Consider the following 18,572-nt stretch of genomic DNA (forward strand, 5'->3'; position numbering starts at 1 on the left):
CGAAGACTGAGGGACATGTGTTAGTAAAGCAGATTGTAGGTGGTGGTGTCACAATACTGCAGATGGAATGGTGCTTCTGGAAACCTCAAGAGGACATGCACAAGCTGCTAGTTAAAAATGCAGCTCATTCCTTAATAGTTTTAGAACTAATCTACACCAAATGTTACCACTGACTAACTGCAGAGCAAGGTTTCACCTGAACTCACAGTCTGTGAGGCTGAGGGGAAGGAACAGGAGAGCATAAACGATCATGATGGTACCAAAGAACATTGAAGAAATCTCTCATGTGTGCTGATCTGCAAAATTCACAACACCCTTATGTTGATTATACTGCACAACAAATACTTGAAGTTTGACTCCAAAGACACACTGATTCCTCCCTCACTCTTTTTGTCATAAATGTCATGTTTCTGCCATGCCAGTTGATATGACACGTGACAATTTTTTCACGCTGTGCACATGTAAAACCATTTTTGCTCTACCTTTGCAACCCCTTTGATTTCAGAAAACAAATGTCCTTGCTCTTTATGGACAGTACATTTTCAGGTTCACTGCTGTAGTTATAATGCCTCAAGTAGTCTAAAGGTCAAAGAAGTCCATGAATAAGAGGTAGGTCAAATCAATATATATCTCATTAATACTAGGGAAAATATGATGTGTGTACATGGGAGCTTCACTCCTAGTTAGGAGAACCATGCAGTTTAAGTCTCCTACAGAGTACAGATTTTCATTCCAAAATTCAACAGCTATATTCCCTGTTTTAGCACTGTGAGGAACACAATTTTCTGAAGAAGTGAGCACTTCAGGAAAATGTAGTTTTCTAAATTTGGGGACAAAAGAAAATAAAAATTAAACAGTCTTACGAACATGCATATTCACACACGTGTGTGTGCGTGCGCGCGCATGTGCACACACACGTAGGGTGACCAGATGTCCTGATTTTATAGGGACAGTCCTGATATTTGGGGCTTTTTCTTACATAGGCATCTATTACCCCCCCACACCCAGTCCTGATTTTTCACACTTGCTATCTGGTTACCCTACACACACGTGTATATTTCAGCAGTGTAGTTATGAAATCTAAACCAAGAATATAAAGACTATGAAGAACAGAAATATAAGAAATAATTCCTCAGAGTCAACTAAATGTGTAATCTAAAAACTGATTACCCTAAAAATATACCTTTCCAAGGAGTGTCGGTAAGTTTATACACAATACTTCTTTTCTGTTTCTAACAATAAGCATGCTCCTGACTCAACTTGTGTCTTTCTCATACAAAGATATGAGATTGTCCATAGCCACTCATGCAAAAGGAAGCCAGGGACATTAATGGGCAAAGAAATTCTATCTTTGTAACTGAGATACAGCCCTGGCTCAGGTCTCATGTGAAATCTGTATGATGTTTTATTCACAATGTTATTACTGCTGATTACAACCTTATGCATATACACAATGTAAAAGTTAACCAAAATACCTTAATAGATCAGAATTAGATTTATACCAACATAATATGAAGAACTGGATAAGGACATCACACTACATTAGCTTAAATAAAATATGAGAAACATATCATACTTGCTGAAACACGCACACCCAATATTTGGTTTGCCCATAATGCTAATGGGTCATTTTCAAACCAGATTTTTTTCCACTTCAAGATACTTTTTGATTGCAGCTAAGCAGAACCTCTCTTTATTGACCGAAACTTAAAAAAAAAACCCTAAAATGATTTGCATTGTATTTGTAATAAATTCAATGTTTACAAGTATTGCACTGAAACAAGCAAATCTTGCTGAACAGAGAAGAATTGCATATTTTGGATTTTTTTAAAAAACATAGTTATTGTATTTTATAATATGGTAGGCTCATTCATTTTTTGGGGCGGGGGGGGAACTGAGGGAAGGCAGGTTACACAAACATCATTTGAAATCAGATTGCAATCTGTGCGCAATCCACTGTGTTAGCTGATTCAGATAAATGTTCCCTAGATTTTGACCAAAATATCATCTACACATACATGATGCTATGCAGAGTAATCTACTCATTCCTTTCATAGAATTTTTATTTAGACAGTGCTGAGGTGAAGGACAGGGACTGTTCAAATGAATAATTAAAATATTTCATAATTTATGAAATTACTTCGATAGCACCTCTGATCAGAGCGATATATGAAAGCACTCTGCCAACCTTAAGCAAGCATAACACCCTATTATTTCTGCTTTACAGATGGGGAAACTGAAGCACAGGCAGGTTAAAGAGCTAGATCCTATTTGGTGCTGAGCAACTCATTTGAAGTACTTAAGCACATGTCTAAGACACACGGACTTCAATGGGGCTTCTGCATGTGCTTAACGTAAAGCATGTTCTGAACTGTGTTCGTGAACTGGGGCTTAGCTCCCTCAACTCCCACTGTCTTCAACGGCAGTTGAGGGGACTGCATATCTTCAAGGAGCTGCCCAGCTCCTCACAGGATTGAGCCCTAAGGTGACATGACAAGAGTCATGACTGGCAGACCGACCTTTAACCATTAGACAGCATTTCCGAACTATTCAGTAAAAAATTTAATAATTTAATTGGCAAAACCACATTACTGAAAATATTCTAAATGTTTCTTTATGTATATTCAGAGATAAAACTTTCCCTGTACTAGGGAATATAATAGTTAGCTGTCAGATCATAGAATCATCTTCATGTAACATTTACTTAATACTTTGTACATGAAATACATGTGACTATATCCGATATGCATATATTCAGCAACTGAGGCTTACCTTTAAAAAGGCTTTTTTTTCCAAACTATTCATTATAAAGGGAGGAATAGCTGAAAGTGAGAAAATAAAAAAACAAAACAAATGCTTAAATCTTAGCAAACAACAACTAGTTTTCCATAAACCTTTTTGCAGTAGTTTAGAACAGTAGTTGGAAATCTTACGCCACCTTTAGAATCTGGAATACTTTTCTGTGACTTCTTGCAGTGTGAACAAACCTATTCAAATAGCTTAATTATGACAGTTTAAATATTTACACATATCTCTATCAATGTGTGCAAACATTTTGCTTGGACAATTCAGTCTATTGTAAACTTTCCTCATTCTGGAGCAGACTCATCTTCTCCCAGTGCTCCTTTCCCATTGTGTAGGCACCTGCACCGTCCCCACAACTTCAGGTCAAAAAGAGCACCTGACTTTCAGTAAGCTGAAAGCATTGGTTAGCAGAACCTATTAACAGCAGTAAGGAGGTGATACACCATAAACAACCATTGTCTCCTTGTACCTCTTGGGTTTTACCAGCCTGCACACAAAATTTTAACATGCACATCCATTGTGAGATTACATTGTCAAGGTATTAGCAGCCTAAATTAGTGTAAAATTAAGCACAGAAAAAATATGTCCCTTACAGTAGAATCATCTTAATTGAGACACCTCAATGGGTGATCTATCATCCTAATTAAGCACCTGCCTTGTTTAAAAGGAGGACACTTTAAAGCAGTCAGTTAAGATTTCAAATGAACTGAGTACCATAATGAAGATTTCACCGTTTTTCATTTTGATTTGACTTCTCTTTTCCTGCTCCCCTCTGCCTTCCACAATCTCTCCTTATCTTTATTTGACAACTTGTCTTCTAAAACATTGGAATGGAGAATTTCTCACCTATTTAAAATCTGGTCAAGCACTCAGCAACCTGGCACTGGTTAAATATGTCCAGACTTTTAGCTACTAATTCTGTTCCATTTGAGTAGAAGTTACCTCCACTCATTGACAGCAGCCTAAGACCCATATTCTCAGCAGTATTTAGGCAACAGTTCCTATCGATTTCAATGGCAGTTAAGGAGCCAAATACCTTTGAAGATCTGGGCCTAAGGCTCTGTCTACACCAGGGGTCTCAAACATGTGGGCCGCGGAGTTATTTGCTGTGGCCTGCCAAGCTCCTCGTGCCCCTCCCCCCCCAAGTTATTTCCTGCGGCCACCAAGCTCCCCTCACCTGCCGCCCCCCATCCTCCCAGCGCGCCGTGTCCCCGCTCCTCTGCCTACCTTCAGGCGCTTCCACTGCCAAACAGCTGTTTGGCAGCGCTTAGCACTTTCCAGGAGGGAGGGGGAGGAGCGGTGAGCCGTGTGCCCAGGGGAGAAGGTGGAAAAGAGGCGGGGCAGGGGCGGAGATTTGGGGTGGGGACTTTGGGGAAGGGGTGGGAAGAGGTTCGCCGTTCTCGGCCAGTGGGGGCTGCGGGAAGCGGCATGGGCCGAGGGACATGCTGGCCGCCCTTTTCGCAGCTCCCATTGACCTGGAGCGGCGAACCGCGGCCAGTGGGAGCCACCATCGGCCGAACCTGAGGACACAGCAGGTAAACAAACTGGCCTGGCCCACCAGGGGCTTTCCCTGAACAAGCGGCGCCCCTAGTTTGAGAACCACTGGTCTAAACAGAGGTGAAATTATTGTCTCTACAACCTTAGGAGGGTTTGATCTAGCAGAGAAACATTTACACAGAATTCAGAATCTCTCTAGCTGTTTATTCTAACAACTGTAGGACAATCATTATGTTTGACTACAGTTATACTAACCCATGCCAGGGGCAGCCATGAGAATCCTTGAGACAACCACCTGAGTAATGGCCTGCTGAGCAGCTTTGGCTGATTCACCTAACCTGTTCCCATTTTCGTCTGTAACAGGGATACCAAATTTGAGTTCCCTGTTGAATTAAAAAAAAAATGGTTTAATAACAATTAGTGGCACTCATTTTTATCTTTTTTTGTCATCTGATCCTAAATGCTTTTTTCTCCTTTATCTATGTCAAATCGAAAAAATACTTCCAAGCAAGTGACGTAAGCCATGTGTGCTCTGCTTTTGTTGTTAAAACTTTTGTTGTTCAGGGGTGTGAAAAAAAACACCCCCCGGAATGATAAAAGTTTTGATGAAGGAAAGCACCGCTAGGGACAGCGCTCTCTTCTCTGGCGACGAAGCTACTGCCCCTCATTTGGGGCGGTTTTATTCTGTCCCCGGGAGAGCTCTCTCCTGGCGACAAAGAGCGGCTACACTGTGCACCGTATAACAGTGTAGACGCAGCCTTAGTATTTTATGAACTTTAAATGAAGACGTTCGAGAGCTTTTAAAAATTAACTCCTTCAGTGCCAAACAAAAATATTTCTTTTGTAATCTTGTAGGCCAAATATAGGGATTTTTTTTTTGCTGGGGGAATAAACACACTAAAGAGTACTTCTCTACACAATGCACAGTCAACAAAAAAGAATGAGATATATTCAGGGAGGACAGGTCCTTCAATGGCTATTAGCCAAGATGGTCAGGGATAAAAGCCCATGCTCTGGGTGTCCCTAAACCTTTAACTGCCAGAAGCTGGGACTGGATGACAGGGGATGAATCACTTCATAAATTGCCTTGGGCTGTTCATTCCCTCTGGAACCATCTGGCACCGGCTACAGTTGGAAGACAGGATTCTGGGCTAGATGAACCATTGGTCTGACCCATTATGGCCATTCTTATGTTCTTATAAGTCTCTATATATCAGCTCTTGAAGGACAGGTACTTGGCTTTTGAGATCCAAGAGCAAAGATCTAATGGGATACTTATCTTAGGAGAACAAAGATGTTCTATTTTATACCTGTGATATTTAAGCAAATGCCTTTAAAACCTAAAAAAGACTTCCCTTGAAATGCCATACACGACACTGAAAACAGCTAAAATATGTAGAAACATTACAAAACTGATAAATTAACTAAACAAAACAAGTAGTTCATCGGCAAGTGTTGCCACAAAAATTACATTTCTTCTAGAATGAATGTATCACATTCTCTTTCTTACCTTTGCCTCATTAATGGAATATTTATGCAATTAGCAGCAGCTACAGCAGCAAAAGGAACAAAACGTCCTATAAGGGGCGAGACATGCTGTGAAAAGGGGAGGAAAAGGTTTTCAGGTTTCACAGTCTTTTTTAAGAGTCTTAAGCCATTTTTTTTTTACATATAAAGCAGATTGTTCTCTCTGACTTAAAATTCCAAAAGAACCCACTGTGAAGTCAAGGGGAAAAATATCTGACATAAAACTTCTAACTGACAAAACTGACAACCCTCTCTGTCAGGGTAAGCATTGGCAGGAAGGTTGAAGGGGAGATAGTCTTGACTATTAGCATCACCCTTGCCTAGAAGTGTGAGCTTCCTGACACACCTATCAGCATAATAGCAAGGAGTGGCACCAAAGAGACCTTACATTTAATTCCATCCACTGGAAAGGTTATATCCATCAGACATCAATATTAGTAGCTTTGTAACTAGGGGCACTGACTATACAGAAGTTATTGATCAAATCAATATGTTGTACAATCTGTTATGCTCTACTTAAAATAGATTTTCTTGAATATTTCGTCATTACTGCATTTTATCCAAAACTGAAATTTGACAAAAATATGTAAGACATGCTATTAGTTTCTGGGGGGAAGCGAGTAAAGGAAGAGGAAAAAATAAAGAGTCTTCTTTCATGGTAAATCTGAGGATTTAGTTAAAGAATTAGACAAATTTTTAACCTGAAATCAGTTTAACTGAAACATGCAGACATACTCCATAGCAGCTTCATGAACTCTGTAATGCCAGTCTGAGACAGAGTTGCAAAAAACTGCTAAAATCGGAAGAAAAGAAATATGTATCTTCACTCATCACTGGAGCGCTCAAGCATGTATTAAAATTAAGCATTTTGGGAACAAGAATATATAAGCCTTTCAGCTTGAAAGCTCAACAGAATCCCTTGTGCAGGATCAGGGTGATAAGAAAACTCCAATTCCCTACGTTTTAAAAGTGAAAGCAACATAAATATAAAAAGGGAGGTAGTGAAAACTGTTGCAAGTATTGCTATTGCAAAATATAGTATTCTTGCCAATTTTAGAAGTTTTAATCAAAGATTTTGATAAAAGTACTAAGTTCACTGGCAAAAGCTTCTGACAAATTTTCAGGAGTTTTGACAATAACAATAAGTAATAGTAGATAAATAGGTATATGAATAACTACAGCCTACATAATTACTATTTTATGCTTAAATATCAGACTACTTATTTCACACTTCAGCTATGTCTATACTGAAACTCAACTGCAATCAAAGGTATGATTGCAGCTGGAGGAAGCATGCCCACACTAGCTTTAATCTAGCTAACATGGCTAACACCACAAGTACATACCCAGGGTCTCAGAAGGGCTCGTACAGCCTATGCCAAGGTCTGTGTCATCATGTCTTCACCGCTATTTTTAGCCATGTTAGCTCGACTAAAGCTAGTGTGGGTATGCCTACTTGAGCTGCATCTTTGATTGCAGTTTGACTGCAGAAATAGCAATAGCCTTTGACACAAATGGCCAAATTTTCAGCCAGACTGAGGTTCAGCCTCCATGTTTGCTGGTGCAGTTTTGCATCTACAAAAAATGTTCCTGCATAGTTTGTCACATGAATGGATTATGAGCATATATATCTTAGTGGTTACTTGTCTAATTTCCGGATTTTCTTCCAAAAGATACTTAGACATGTAACACTGCCAGTGTAAAAATGGAGTACGTGCAATTTGCACTAGCAAGAGGGAGGGATGGGCCACTGAAAAATCAATCCGCAGTTCTAAATAAGCAGTAGGTAATTATTCCATAATGGGAATTGAGTTTAACAAGATGTAGAAGTACCAGAGGATGACTCAGCTACTAAAATTCTACTAAACATAAAAGTTTAACTAAGAAAAATTCAATACCTTGGTTAGTGCATTAAGTCCTAGAGCTGTCGCTACAGCACCTGTAGTGGCAGAAACATAAGCCGTTCCCAGCTGCCTAAAACAAAAATAAAAATGATTGCACTTGCACAACCTGCGTTTGTATTAGCTTGTAATATCGTCAAATTCTAAAACAATGTGAATCAATACTGTACTAAAATAACTTAGTTTAAAAACAAAGCTGCATTTTATTAATGTGGAATCAAATTTCTCTCTGCATCTCATCCTGTTCATTGCATTTTAGCTTTTGCTGCTATGTCCAACTCTCTGAACTGAGGCTGCGAAGGATCATATGTCCTATATTTAATCTGTTGATGTCCTTAATTAAAGACATTAACCAAAGCTTCTGACAAGGTAACAAGCTAATTTAGAATTTTCAAATGCCTGGTTAAAGAGTGCAAGGAAGATCTCTATTAGAGATTATGTTGGCATTTAAAAGATTGTTTAACTCATGGCAGTTATACTCATTTTTAAAAGGTTAAGCATAATTGTAATCTCAAATCATTCTCAAGCATCTCTTCGCAACTATTCTAACTTGCTAGCACGCACTCACGCTGATTTGTGCAGTGACTCATGTCCACATACTGTATCAGAAATTACTGAAGCTCAACCATCTTCAGATAGATGGCAGTGCTGGTTACAAAGTTATTCGAACTGTTTGGTTAAGCATCTGACCTGACAGTAATTGGAGCATCTCCACTCCTGTTGGTGTAATTTACAATAGCGTTGAAGGACTGGTTAATCCACTGCCAGAAGACCACTGCTGGAGTAGTTCTTAAAAGAAGAAAAAGTGTGTTTTTTTAAAATGGACATTAACAAAAAAACAATGTTATACCAAGCAGGGCAAGTATGAACCTAAAGAGCTGCTTGACTGTTCTTATTTATCTGAGCGAAGTTATTCTGAAGTACTTCAGCCAATCAGAAACTAGTTTCTTACAGAATACTTTTAAAAACAAACATAGAAACACAACTAAAAACCATAGCAGCAGGCAGTATAATAAAGCACAACCTTAATTATTCACTCAAGATGGGAGGTGAATTGCAACAAGTGAGACATTATGGCAAAAGCTTCACTTCTAAAATTTGAACAAAAATATACGAACATATTTCCATCTTATATATAGACTACATTTACAGACCTGGTTATTTCTTGTACGCACACACACACACACACTCCTGCCTTTTAAATCCACTTACTCCAAAATGTTCTTCAGTCTGCTACTGTGACATAATTTTTAACATGTCCTATGAAACTGAAACATTTGTTTGAGTTCAGGAGTCAATGGGTGATTTTTTCATTATTAGCTCAAAGCATAAGCAAACATTTTTGCCTCAACTAACAATAAATATTGATGTTGTACAGGAATGAATGTAAAATCTGTTTCAATATAGGCTCAATGACAGAACCATTTGAAAAAAAAAGTTCTCTGAGACCTCTTCTAAATTGTGTGAATGCTAGTAAGGTGGTGCCTCAAGACAGAAATCCTACCTTGAAAGTATTTAAACACTTTAGCTGTTGGGGTAGCAAGAAAGCTAAAGATCATGCTCAAGTTCCAAAGCTACTGTCTGAAAATCTGATATGACTGCTATAATATTATCAAGATGGGTGCTTTAAAAATGCCTGTGTGGAGGAGGGGGGTAACTGTTCCACTGTGAATTCTGAGATGGAAAACATCCCATTAATGTGAACAAAGAATATAGATTAGAACATTCTTCCTATTAAATTCAAATCAATTGCACTTGTGGGGCCTTTTTCAGATGACTAAATATTATGAGTACCAGGTTGCTCAGTGGAAAAGCTCTAGAAGACAAGCCATTAGCAGCGACAAAGGACACAGAGATCAGCAAATCTTTTCCGATTCTTAATATAGACTGCACCAATAATATTTGTTTTCATTGGTTTGGGGTTTTTTGACTGATAGATTCTTTTTATTATCCTTGCAGGGGCTCAATCTTGCTAGCTGACGAATACTCTTGTCCTCAATCCAATAGAACACTTATGCACATCTCATTTGCTTACGTGGGACAACTTACACCCTCAAAAATATTTTGGGGCCAGAACACAACACCTTGCAGGATTAAACCGTAGGTAATTTGCTGCTTTCAAATTTAGATCAGAAAGGTCGGGCTATCAAAGGGAATTGCTATTATTGAGGACTAGTTTTTGTCCACAGTGATTCCTTTCAGTGGAGCATGAAAGCGTAAATTTATTTATTTGCTCGGGCATGGAAATAAGGACAGAAAGGAAACCTTGCATTGGTGGTCAGTATGGCTATTAATAGGGTCCCAGAGCAAAGACTGATGGCAAGCTGTTGGGAAGTACTGACACAGCAAGTCATTTATACCGATTGAATGGACAGGGAGACAACGTAGAGATGCTAGAATAAAGAAACTATATTTACTGAAGATTTTTAATCCCAAATCTAAAGATCTTTCTTGGATCTTATTTTTTTTTTTTCAAAAAAATGTTAAATCAGAAATCTCAATTTCAAGCAATTCAAATATGCCTCATTATTCCTGCTGCTTTCTAACACCTGATTCAGATCTCAAAGCAACCTTGAACCAATAGCTAGATTTTCTCCATCTCTGTCACTTCTCTTTCCTTTCTCATGTGCATGTGTGTCCTTTTACCTACCTACCTTATCTCCTTTTCTTTTCTATCTCATCCTGTTTAGATCTCAGCATGTTGAATGCATATGCTCTGCTCTCTGTTATTCAGTGACAGGAAGCATTGCACCTGGATTTAATGACGACAAGGAGATACTGTGCCCAAAACAGCCACTTCAGCCAGCGTATCACCAGGAGAGGTAGACAGACTAACAATACCTAAATGGTATTTTTGAACAAACACATAGGCTCTCCTTCCATTCTCATGTATATTCCAGTGGTTCCTTTCTATTCTGAAGGAAAAGTCTGCAAAAGACAACGGTCTAGATCCTCAGGACTAACTAGTTGTGCTTAGAACAGGGGACCCAAGAAAAGAAGGGGAAAATATGGATGGGGCTGATTCAGCCCCGGTGTAAGTTGGAGCAACCTCAGAGCTGTTCCATCCTATACCAACTGCAACAGTGCCCTAAAAGCTGTTTCAAGACCAATGGCCCAAGACCCCTGGAGTGCAAGACACTCCAACCATGCCTCTTCTTTCCCTGACACACCTCCTCCTGCCTTCTGTGCTGGGAACAGGGAAGGAGTGGGTGCCGTAGAAGTGGCTATACCTGCTTTACATCATCCAAGGATTTCCCTTCTGCAAGAACAATCTCCAGCTGATTGTTTAAGAAAGATTTCTGATCTCTTTGCACTGTCTAGGATCTGGCCCAATGAGACCAGTGTCTTCTGGATTAGTAAATAACTATTGATACAACCTAGTTTTGAATCGGACAGTGTCTCGTAAGGATATGAAGAAAGATGGGAATTAGGAAAAGGCATAAAGCAGTGTTCATGGTTATTAGTTCTGTAGGTAAGAATATAATGGAACCTGCATATGAACAAAGTTACCTATTTTTTTTTCTAGACAACTACTTTGTGGAAGCGGGATGTATGACACTTTCTGGACTATCCTATTTATAGATTCTGTGCCATCTGCTTCTTCATATGCTGTAACAGGCTGCTAATATTGTGAGCATGTTAATGGTTAGTGACTTCTTCGCAAATTTCATGTCTTTGAATTTTAATATAAGGAACCAACACATAAGCCTGTCAAGAGACAGAAGTGTCAGTGATCAACAGCAGCACTGATGGATTTCTCTGACATTCCTAGCTGGGGCTTGGTGGCTAAGATCCTTTTACACAGAACTAGGATATCTTGCAAAACGGCTCTTGCCTTTTCTTGAGGACATAAGATAAAGTGAGGATAATTTTAGAATCCCTGAATCAAATACAATAATGTTATTGCTTCTAACTCCTCCACTGGTTCTTCTAAGAAAAATAATATTATTTCAGAAATAAATAAATAAACTAAAATAAAATTCTAGTGCAAAGACTGCTCATAGAAGTTACTAAGACTGGCCTTTGAAAGTAGACTCCACTGAATTTGTGAAGGTTTGGAGTAAGGGTAATTCAGGTGCTTTTGAGGAAAAGAGAGGTAATAAAAGGGACATGGGACTGGACGATTGATAGACTGAAGGATGTTTAACACTTACTTTGCAGAGAGCATCCTACATGCCAGATCTCTACAGTGAGAATTCTCAGACAATCTCCTCCTCTTAGTTCTCCAGATAAATCTCCTATATGGATGGGATTTTGGAACATTCAACTTCCTCAGTTAAATGAGGAAAAGCAGGATATTTGGTGAATTATTAGGAGGAGGATAAAAGGCTCACCTCACAGCTACTTCTACAGGAAATTAGCAATAAATGCAGGTAAAAGGGATGCAAGGACAGAAGAGAAAAGGAGGCAAAATTTTATATTAAAAAAGTATTTATAAAACATCTTTTAAAATGTTCGGATGAGCTAACTACATTAAATATTACCTACTTAATTTACTGACAATGTTTGTGTTATATTGGCATCACTTACCTATAAAAGGTCATCATACAACCTGTGATAGTCATGTTCATTGGCACCTGAGCTGACATTCGGCCAATCAAAACCATCTTTTCACCAGTGTCCGGGTGAAAAGCTGAATCATACACATATTTTGCTCTCCATAGTTCATCTTCTGTCAACCCAGGAGCCACAATGCCTTGTCTTGGAAACAAATAAAAAAATGTGGTTATAAAATATAGCAATTAGTAAAAACAAACAAATATGGTACCAAAGGACTTTTGGATCAACAGAATAAATTTAAAAAGATAGAAGTGAGTATTGTACTTTAGCTTCTATTGTACTGCATGTTAAGAATCCCACGGACAAGTGCATTTGGTAGACTTGCCTTTACATAGCTTGCTGAAGAAAGAATCAAAATTCCCTGCATTGGTTAGGTACCTTATCTGATACTGGCCATAACAAACTTCTACCTGTTCAAAACAATGTAGAGATTTCAGCTATATAACTTCCATTAAAGTCACTAATAATCACACAGACAAAAACCCATGCCCAAGTCTGAAAATTTACCTTCAGGTATCTGAGAAGCTATTTATCTCAAATAATAGAACAAGTAGTCAAAGTTAGCTCTCAGTATTGCTGCCATACCAACTATTTATTGGAATCAGACAGCTCATCCATAGACCAGAGTGCTTTCTTAGCATGGGCTCTCAGACCATGTCGTTTGTTGATTCATAACTCTAGATGCTAATTCATAACTCCAGAAACATAAATATCACATATACTTGGCATTACAAGAAGATACAATAGAATACCTAGAGGAAGCGATATTGCTTTGAAAATGTTTTAAATACTTCATTAGATGGATATAATCACCTATTGATATGAGTGACACTTAGCAAACCACAATCACTTAAGGTCTAAGAAAAAACTGTCATTATTACTGATGGCCAAATACATCCAACTATCATACCTGTAATCATGCACAATTTTTCTTGCATTTTCTAGTTGTTCATTAGGTAATAAAATATTCCTGGGATCTGTTACAGTAAAGAAATGATTGGCTCTTCCAACAAAAGTGCTTTGATCCCAACGGGGTTCCTTGATATTAATGTTTAATGGTATATCTGCTGACATTTTCATGAACTCTATGTGCAAAGAAAAAAGATTTCAGTTTGATAATTCTTGTAATACATAATGTATCAAGAACCTCTAAGGGTGTAATCTTGCCAGGTGCCAAACACTCTAAAATTCCATTAAAAATCCTAAATGAGCAAGTACATACTTTGAATGCAATGCATTTATCCCATATGCTTTCCACAAACAACAAAGCTGTCAGTCACACGAGGAACAAGTGCAAGTTGATCTGAACATACATATATATTTCTACATTCCTTCTCTTAAATAGCTGCACAGTAAAAGAATGGTTCTCAGAAGATAAGTAACTGAAGAGCAGAATTTTACTGATAATAGCCTCACAAAATAATGGATAATGCAAAATACTAGTTCCGTATTTGCTTTACTTGAATTAATTATGTATTCTCGCGACACTCCACCAGACTGGAATAAGGGGACTTAAAGCGAATTAAAAATTAAATGTTTTGAGAAGACATGCTTTAAGTGAGTTGAACTATTCTTCTACCACTGTATTTTGTGAGAAAGCCTGTAAAAAAATTCTGGCACAGCAAAACAAAATTAAAGTTAGAACACACAATACAATATCTTTTACTGTAGATTATCCTTTATTTTAAAAAGTGTTACCCAGCAATCCATAATACGAAGAAGGTGTGCCAGTTTTCCTAGGCATAAAGGCCGGGAAGAGCACCTCTGCCAGTTAACCTCACAGACCTAGCAGTGTTCTGCCACCTCAGTAGAACAGGGTAACTTATTCATAGTTTGCAGTAATAATAGTTGCTTCCACACCAAGACCAAATATCATCTGCTCAACCATTCATTCTGTCTAATCACTAAATAAGTATATGGAAAATGCTAATGAATAATGATTGGTTGGGGTTAATAAACAAATTTATACATCTGACTGAGAAGTGATGTTAAAGACAAACCACTGTTTCTTAAGGGCTTATATGGGACCATAAAAATAATGTTTTTTCAATGCATTTCTAAACATGAATTTTTAAACTGTACGATATTCTGTCTAGTATTGAAAACAACCACAGACTTACAGACTTCAGTGAAAAAGAAGAGAAAAGCAAACACATACAATCCACTATGTGATCAAACACAAGACCTTGAGAGAATGACAGTTTCACTGTAGAGACACTATATCAAAAGCAGACAAAAGATCATACCAGCAAGAGCACATGCTCAGCTCCCACTGATGTCACTGGGAATGGAGCATGTCCATGTCTATAGGGGTTAGGGCCCAGAAAATTAAAAGTTTTGTGACTGTAAAACAATTTTAGCATCCTCATGAAAGAAGGCAGTTCCTAGTATAATACAGGCTGTATCAACTATAGCATTGTTAAAAGTGGATTTCTACAACCTGTTCAATGTTCTGAAACAAATAAAAAACCCAAAACAAACCACCAAAGTTATTTAGACTTAAGAAAAGGAAAAATGTTTTGTGAGAATGATATTTGCACTGTTGTCAGGAGAAACCAATACACTGTGTACCAGTATGCTACCATTAAGATCTAGTTAATAGTCGAGGTGAAGTTCCAAAAGTTAAGACTTTTAATTGTTAAAATGCCAAACTTAAAGATATTTGCATCCCTGTTGGGTTCATTGTTATCTAACTTGAGCTTCAGGATTCTATCAGATGAAAATTAATTATATAGTGTGATTTTGATTCAATAATTATTCAACATTAACTTGTACAGATACAGTAAATATAAATCTATATTGCAAAATCCCATTAAAGAGAAGACACACCATTAAAGTTCATGATAGGGCCTTGTTATTTGTATGAATATTTTCATAGCCTGATCTACAAACACCTTTTTAAGGGTCACTCAAGAGCCATAAACATAACCAGATATGGATAAGTTTTAAAAGGATTTATATAGCTAGAGAATTGATAAAAAGGAATTTCCAAAGTTTTGTCCGTACAGTAATTTATATCAGTCTTCCCCCTCTGTCATCATAACGTGAGAAATGGAGAAGTTTGGTATTAGGACAAAATCTTTAAAAAAAATCAGATCTAGGTCAGTTAGAAATATTCTAATGTTAAAGCAGAATTTAAAACAAACTAGATAGGTCAATAAAAATAACTTTTAAAATAGCATATTTTAAACACTGATCTTCAAATTATCCCTGATATGGTGCAACACTGAAACTTAGCCCAAATATATTTTAAAAGACAAGCCTTTTCTATACAGATCTTGGCAGAGTAATAACCTAGTGTGTTTTATATTTTGTACTGTATGAGACATAAAGCATAGGAAAAAAGTGATCCCCCTGTGACAGAATGTACCCCTATATTCACATGCCTACACACTACTGTAATAATTGTTGTACAAGGCATGTCTTGTAAGGTATCATTTGAAAACTCATAATTTGCTGGTGAATATTGACCTGATCAAATATGTGTGGCAACATTGTATGTGAAGTTATAAGATTCCACTGTATGGCATTATTAACACGTATTCCAAACTGAGGTTGGCAAATAGGTCTGTCTCAAAAATGCTTAATTTGCATTTACACAGTAAACAGAGTCATCAAGCAGGAAGGGAAACAAAGAAAGCTCAAACAGGCGAGAAAAAAGCAGCAGGGAACATCCTTCCCCCTGGACTTTTTGTCTCGAGGGTACCCAGCTGGAAATGTTTTTTCAAGCGGGGGACTGGCATCATAAAAAGGAGGGACAAACACTCCATGGCACCCCTCTTGCTCTCCCTGTCCATTGCATTCAAAGCACCTGAAGCACCAAAGGAAGCATTAGTTGTATTCTGGGAGAAGAGGTCCTGACCTAAGAAGTCTGGTCAGTAAGATGGCTGAAAGCATGTGGTGAGAAAATTTTGCTTTGAATTTAACATAGTTTGTTAAGTTAGGCATCAGTTGTGTTTTACCTTTATTACTCTTGCAACCATTTCTGACTTTTATGTCTCATAACTTGTACTCACTTAAAATCCTTCTCTTTGTAGTTAATAAACTGGTTTAATTGTTATATCTAATCCAGACTGTTTAAACTGAAGTGTTTGGAAAACTCCATTTGGGATGGGTGAGTTGCGTGCATATTATTTCCATTAAAGAAATAACGGATTTCATTTAAACTTGTATTATCCAGGAGAGAGCTGAGCAGTACAGGACATACATTTCTGGGGGGAAATTTAAGACCGGGAGTGTGTTGGGGTCACTCTGCATTACAGCAAAGGCTAGTGAGAGCCAGAGTGTAACCCAAGTGTGGCTGGCAGGCTGCAGTTACACACAAACACTCAGGAAGTGACTTGCATGCTGGAAGGCTGTTTGTGAGCAGCCCAGGTTGGAACTGCTTCAGCAAGGCATCATAAGGCATTCAAGATTGCAGAGCAAGGGTGGCACAGCTGCTCATTAGTCTACACTGTAGTAGAGTATGTCACACCTTCCACACGGCATTCTTTCATATTCTGATCAAAGACAAGTCAAATACTGTTTGTGAGAAAATTAGTGAATACACTGGAGTTCAGCAATTAAACTTGGGTTGTCGTGTCACTGAACCTGGATAGTTCTATGAGAACAAATTCTGATGAGTATTTTCATCTTAACATAGCTTCTTTTTTTACTTAGTTGATGCTTGATCGCTAATGGATAAAGATCAGGCACAAATTATGAAAGCTGTTCGAATTGCATGTGACTATTTGATCAAAATTAGATGTGTAGAGAAAAAAGTATAAAAAGAAGCACTTTATTACACAACTTCTAAAAACATCTTCAACATATGAATTTTACACCAAAACAGAACTAGTCCATTCATGAAAGGTGGAGAGGTTAACACATCCCACAGACATGAACGGTTACTCAAAGTCCTTTTTTCCACCTCAAGAGCACTTTGGAAGTCTTTGGAAAAGCAATTAAGTTATCTACAGATAGAAATTTCTTGGTCTTCTTCCTATCCTAAGGAGCTAAAAACAGCAAAAGGTTGTGAGAGATATAAAATGCCATCCATATTCATACTGGAGATTAGGAAGCCGATTTAGACTACTGATGCTATTGGCTAAAAAACCTCAGAGTCCTTGGAATCAAGAAATTAACCATTTGCGAAAGTCAGGCCCGGATCCACAAAGGGACTTTTAGGCATCTAGAAAATCACTGGAATCTACAAACCCTGGGTTAGGCCCCTAGACTCCCTATACAATAGATGAGGAAACATAGGTGGGATCCACAAAAGCCCCAGCACTCTAGGTCGGAAGTGACCTAAGCTAGCCAAAGGGAGATACCTTTCCTTATAATCTTTACCCAATGGTCAGAGTACTCACCCTGATTCAATTTCCCCCCTCTGCCTGAGAAGATATTTGAAAAGGTGTCTCCCACCTCTCCTCCAGGTGCCTCACTAAGGCAGCTAGGTGCATGCCCAGAGGCAGAAACTTGTGTGCCTACGTAACTTTTACAGTGAAAATGTAGGCAACGACTGAGCCTAGGCACCCAAAGAGTTAGGCAGCAGCCAAGTGGGGGTTTTGTGCATCACAGTAATACCTAAATCTGGGGTGTAGGCCCCTAAATCTTTTTGTAACATATGTCATGGGGACTACAAATTTATTTTGTAAACAAAGTTAATACTGAGAATTGATGGCTGTAACAAAGATATTCCCTCTCCATGCACTTATGTCAGAAAAGATTTTTTAAACTATAAGATATTCAGGGAAAGGGCTTTGTCTTCCTTTATGTCTACACAGCATCTAGAACCTTTTGGATGCTTTTATAATTATTTATTGTTTAAATTACAATGAAGGCCTAGTGGTCACACACCATGCATAGCTTACTACATTTCACATATTATGAAAGACACCATAGTTTTCTTAACTGTTAATCCCCACAAGACCTGTCACTGAGATTCTGCCCCCCTCCTACCAAAATCAATGACTGTTGGCACACACGTGAAGGCAAAATGGCTCCAACTAATCTTACCAAGTATACAGAGCAGCTGTGTTATACATGAAATTTAATAGTGGAAAAAGAAGAATTGGCAAATACAATTCATTTGGCTTTCCAGAACAGAATAGACAAAGTCCCTCAGAAGAGGTTTTGAAGGAAACTAAGTAGTCAACGGAAGCAAAGTTCTGTCATGGATTAGAAAGAAACTGGTTGAAAGACAGGTAACAGATTAGGAGTCACCTTCCAGCACAGTAAATGGTTAACAGTGGAATGACCCAATGATCCATACAAGGACCAACACTGTTAAATAAAACTTGT

General features: G+C 38.1%; 1 protein-coding gene across 5 annotated transcripts in view; it reads right to left on the minus strand.

Moving 5' to 3' along the window:
- Positions 1–18,572, minus strand: part of SFXN1 (sideroflexin 1) — a 40,759-nt gene that overhangs the window by 8,908 nt on the left and 13,279 nt on the right. For 2 of the 5 annotated variants that reach the window (XM_037907048.2, XM_037907047.2), the window contains exons 2-8: positions 13,201–13,375; positions 12,261–12,431; positions 8,421–8,519; positions 7,728–7,803; positions 5,813–5,898; positions 4,558–4,685; positions 2,773–2,822 (exon numbers count right to left, since the gene is read on the minus strand). In XM_037907048.2, the coding sequence (XP_037762976.1) occupies positions 2,773–2,822; positions 4,558–4,685; positions 5,813–5,898; positions 7,728–7,803; positions 8,421–8,519; positions 12,261–12,431; positions 13,201–13,370 (780 nt within the window). In that variant the 5' untranslated portion in view covers positions 13,371–13,375. Of the gene's footprint in view, positions 1–206; positions 297–2,772; positions 2,823–4,557; positions 4,686–5,812; positions 5,899–7,727; positions 7,804–8,420; positions 8,520–12,260; positions 12,432–13,200; positions 13,376–18,572 lie in introns of all 5 variants that reach the window. The other 3 variants (XM_037907049.2, XM_037907050.2, XR_006292746.1) reach the window with 2 other exon arrangements.

This window comes from Chelonia mydas, chromosome 8 (assembly GCF_015237465.2).
Source record: "Chelonia mydas isolate rCheMyd1 chromosome 8, rCheMyd1.pri.v2, whole genome shotgun sequence".
In the NCBI taxonomy this organism is placed as follows: Eukaryota; Metazoa; Chordata; order Testudines; family Cheloniidae; genus Chelonia; species Chelonia mydas.